The 4,503-nt window shown below is 44.8% G+C and overlaps 1 protein-coding gene across 1 annotated transcript in view; it reads left to right on the forward strand.

The window, feature by feature from the left end:
* The window catches only part of TPCN1 (two pore segment channel 1), a 51,114-nt gene that overhangs the window by 26,334 nt on the left and 20,277 nt on the right, over positions 1–4,503 (forward strand). The window contains exons 7-11 of the mRNA XM_009330824.1: positions 376–464; positions 1,076–1,110; positions 1,729–1,787; positions 2,587–2,686; positions 3,718–3,834. Of these exons, the coding sequence (XP_009329099.1) occupies positions 376–464; positions 1,076–1,110; positions 1,729–1,787; positions 2,587–2,686; positions 3,718–3,834 (400 nt within the window). The remainder of the gene's footprint in view (positions 1–375; positions 465–1,075; positions 1,111–1,728; positions 1,788–2,586; positions 2,687–3,717; positions 3,835–4,503) is intronic.

Here is a 4,503-nt window from a genome sequence, read left to right on the forward strand (position 1 = left end):
CGGTACACAGTGCTTATGTGTACTGTCCTCAGCTGTATAAACTACCTCAGAGAGCACAACACGTGAACGTGGCTGTATTGTTTCTGGCTCCTAGGTTTGCCTGTAAACTGCACAATGAATCACAGAACTATTCTTTAGTCTGGAGAAGGAAAGTTGACTGGGTGACATTAGTATTGTGTGCTGTACCTGACAGCTGACTGCAAAGGACAGATAGGTAGCTTGGAAATGATCTTAATTTACCTAGCTTTCTACTTCTAATCCTTGGAGTGGGAAGAAAGTCCTCAAGTATGATGTGTTGTTGGGTTTTTTTTTCCCTGCCAACCTGGAGGAGAAAGCATGCAAGTTTTAGTTTATTAATGTTTTCTTATTTTTCAGAAATCTGCGACAGATCTTCCAGTCCCTCCCACCATTTATTGACATTCTTCTCCTCCTGCTTTTCTTCATGGTGATTTTTGCTATCCTGGGTGAGTTGTATTTATGGAATGTGAAGTGATACTCTTAACCAGTTATTGTCCAGAAGCAACACAAACAGCCTGGATGAATATAAAGATGATCAGATTCAGAGTCCTGCCAGGATCTTCCACTTATCCCATTTCATCTGCAGTCATCTGGAAGGCAGAATTAAAGATCAAAAAAATTTAGAAGCTGGGTATTTGATTTTGAGACAAAGGTCTTTTTGACCTCTTCCAGAGGATAGTCTGCGGGGTGTGTGTGTGTGTTTGTGGTTTCCAAGTTCTGTTTCTATCAACTATTCCTCAATCTTGTAAGTTTAGTCTACATTCCCACAAATGCATGTGTCTGTAGTGTACCTGCTACAGTCCTATACTCCATCCTCAGAAAGTTTGTTTTCCGAAAGGATCGGTGAAATGCCAATGACATGTATTGGCAAATCTATATGGAGAAGGCCTTCCAGATACTCTCCTCTTCATGGTGTCAGAGAGGGCTTACTCTTAGTGTGACCTTCTCTTTGGGAACAGACTCACCACTCTGCTGCTTGACGTTAAACAGACTTTATTTTTGTTTGTTCTTTCCCCCTTTCTTCTCTCCTCCTCTACCTTCTCTGCTGCTTCTCTAGGTTTTTACTTGTTTTCTCCTAACCACTCGGATCCGGTGAGTATCACTGATTCTTTCAACTGAAGCGAGTCCCATTTTGACATGCTTAAGAATCAAACATTACTGTGCAGATGTAGCTTATTCCTGTGTGGTGGCCTGGGAGGCCAGATGCTAGCTGGTCAGAGGCTGCTTGTTACCCTGGTTTACCCCCTCTTGGGAAGGAAGACGGTGCAGGCAACTTCCTCAAAGACAGGATGTCCCAAAGGGAACATTCACGGAGTTGTTCCGTGTTCTTGGTGTCTTAATTCAGTCAAACGAGCCACCTGCTGCTGTCCCCAGGGGAGGAAGGTATCTGGGTAAAAGCTCGGCCACCTCGGACTGTGCCTGTCAGAGTCCAGCAGCCACTAGTTCCTGCTGCTGCCATCTGTAGCTTGCTGGGAGTAGCTACGACAAAAATGTATAGATGAGCTTTTAATTTTTTTAACTCTTCACATGCCGTCTCTCAGGGACCTTTAAAAAGGACCAATCCTGAAGTACCCTTTCCCTAGGGGAGGCATCAGGGAATTGTAGAAGCTCCTGTATTCAAGTGGGTGAGTGGGTTGGTTGGTTGTTTTTTGAATGAAATGTCACTATGAGGTTCTACTTGCATTTTGTCATGGGGGGGGTTTCTTTCAGTACTTCAATACCTTAGAGAACAGCCTCGTGAATCTCTTCGTGCTTTTGACCACTTCAAAGTAAGTTCATGCTTTTCTAGCTCAGTCTCTCCCTTTGTCCCCAAAGAAATCTAGCAGAGCCAAGAGTTTATTTGCAGAAATGCTCTGTCTCCAAATGTGACCCCTTTCCTCTGCATGAGAGGGGGATTTCCTGGATCAGCCTGCATGGGAAGAACTGGTATTTCATTTTGTTTTAGGACACTGTGACCTCAGATGCAGAGTTATCTCTAAGCAACTCAGACCACTTCATCGCTGTGAGGGCAATAAGGGGGGAAACAGCTTTATTAGGCCTTGGTCCAAGAAGGGAAAGTTTCTATTTGTGCTCCTTTGTCAGCTGACTGCTGTTGTGAAGTAACTTCCTATTCCTCTGCTTCGGTTCACCTATCTGCTAGGAAAGGGGGATAACAGCAGTGGGTAAATATTGATCTGCTCTCAGGAAGAGCTCTGAGGATTAGGAAATTAGCAAAGGATGGAATAAACCTTAGATTGTAACACTCTTACACCAAGGCTGTATTCCTGTTGTTGCTAAGTATCAAAGCACAACCCCGAGCCACGTTACAAATCCCTTTTGCCCATTTGGTTTTCGGGATGTGCAAGGAATGTGCTTTTCATATTTATTTTTTTCATCATGCCTCCATGTTCTTGCTGCTCGTTGCTAGGCGCAAACTTCTGTGTCATGAGCAACCACACGTTTTACAGAAGTGTGCAGATCTTTGGATGTGAGTTTACATCGCATCTGCGTCCTGTGCCTCCTGCCTTTGTAGCGGGAAGTGTAGCATGAGCTATTCGCTGTTTAAACTTGAGTCTTTTTCGGATGCAGTTTCCCTGATGTGATGATGCCATCTTATGCCCGGAACCCCTGGTCCTGTGTCTTCTTCATAGTGTATCTCTCCATTGAGCTGTACTTCATCATGAATTTGGTGAGTCTCTTGTTGAAGCACTTGACTTCTCTCTGCCTGACTTTGGAGCTCATTGCCCAGCAGAGTCTTCCCCATTTCCCAAGAGTGCTCTGTAATAATCTGAGACCCTTTGGCAGAATACTTCTAGAAATGGCAGCTTTGCTACACATAGGAGTCTTTTAATGTTTAACCGCAAGGAGTTGAACTAAATCACAGAAAACAGAATGATATGAGTATCTTTCAACCTCTCTCACATTAACATCATGCTTGGAGTGACATACTCAGTTGCATGAAATTTATTGTCCTTTTCTGTCTTAATTATTTATCATAAAATGGCATTTTATTATCTGGACTTGCCTGAAATACTTTGTAAATCAGTTTGAAGGGGATGGAATTACTAGGTATGGCAGGACTTGAAGAGTGCTGATAACTGCAGTGTGAGAGCATGGCTGCTGTGCTGGCTCTGCTTCTTGCAGCACCTAGGGCAGGGCCAAGACCAGCTCAGGTGAGGATGTGAGCAGTGGAAAAGGGGCTGTCAAAGGAGTTGAGGAATTCTGCAACCCAAGGTGAGTGATTTGATGCCTGTAGTGGGCTTGGATTTCGCTGCTGCTGTCCTAGATGGAGGGTTAGTTTTGACATGTGTTTGCCAAAGCTCCCGTGGAAGGGTGAGTCCAGAAAGCAGCCCTCAAAACCCTCTTTCCATGAAGAGATCGGGGCATTTTAACAAACCTTTTGATACTGTTTTCTGTTGGCATGTGTGGGGTTTAGCCTTAGCTCTTAAAACCACTAGCGAGTGTTAGGAGGCCAGAAACGTCTGGACCTCTTCCAAAAAGTGGATCAGCGTGTGTGCAGTGTGCTTGGTGATCCTTTTGTGGGATCCCTTATGGCCAACGGGCCCTCGCTGACTCTATTCTGCCTCAGTCAGTGTAGCGCGTAGTAAATTCCTCCTGCAGGCAATGCCTCTCCTTGCCTCTGGATGTTCCTGCTTGTTCGAGAAGCACTGGCTCGGGTAGCCGCAGAGTATAAGGATCTCTCCTGTCTTCTCTCTGCAGCTTCTCGCTGTTGTGTTCGACACTTTCAATGACATCGAGAAGAGGAAGTTTAAGTCCTTGCTGCTGCACAAGCGCACGGCCATACAGCATGCCTACCGCTTGCTGATCACCAAACAGGTACGGGGCCCTGCAGGGAGGCTGAGAACAGCCTGGGGTGCGGCAGGAGGGGAGGTCAGCAATGTTTTAAGAACACCAGTGGTCTGGAGTGTTTAAAGAGCATGTTCCAGAAAAGATGATTTATGTCTGTTGACTGTAATCATACTCACCAAGGGCCACTGTGTTTCCATTTGTGTAACCTGTTTATATCTGTTTCTGGAGAAAAACCAAAATAGTCTGAATTTCAGCCCCATGTGAGGTTATGGAAGCGTCTTGATAAAATGAGTGAAGTTTGTTCTGGAAAGCGTGCAATCATTGATTTCTCTCTGATTCAGTGTGGGTCACTTGAGGGCTTGCTTCTCAAGCACTAGTACTTAGAGGAGGGGTGGGTTATACAGGTGAAGGCACAGAACGGTTGCTAGATACTGCATGAGTAAATGGTGCAGAAACAGAAGTAATTCACCTACAAACAACGCTTTACGGGGACAGAGCACTGGGGGAGAGGGTTGATTTCTTGCTTAACTTGTGGAACAGGAAGATAAATAAGGCCCAAAAATAACTAACCCACTTCTAGTAGATTAGTTCACGTTTAGGGCACATTCATTATATGAACAGTTCCTGAGGAATAGCTGATGGTCTTAAAAAAGTGCCAGTAATGGGATCTGTTAGGCTGTCTACTAATTTCCCAAG

This window comes from Pygoscelis adeliae, unplaced genomic scaffold, assembly GCF_000699105.1.
Source record: "Pygoscelis adeliae isolate BGI_AS28 unplaced genomic scaffold, ASM69910v1 Scaffold358, whole genome shotgun sequence".
NCBI classification, from domain to species: Eukaryota; Metazoa; Chordata; class Aves; order Sphenisciformes; family Spheniscidae; genus Pygoscelis; species Pygoscelis adeliae.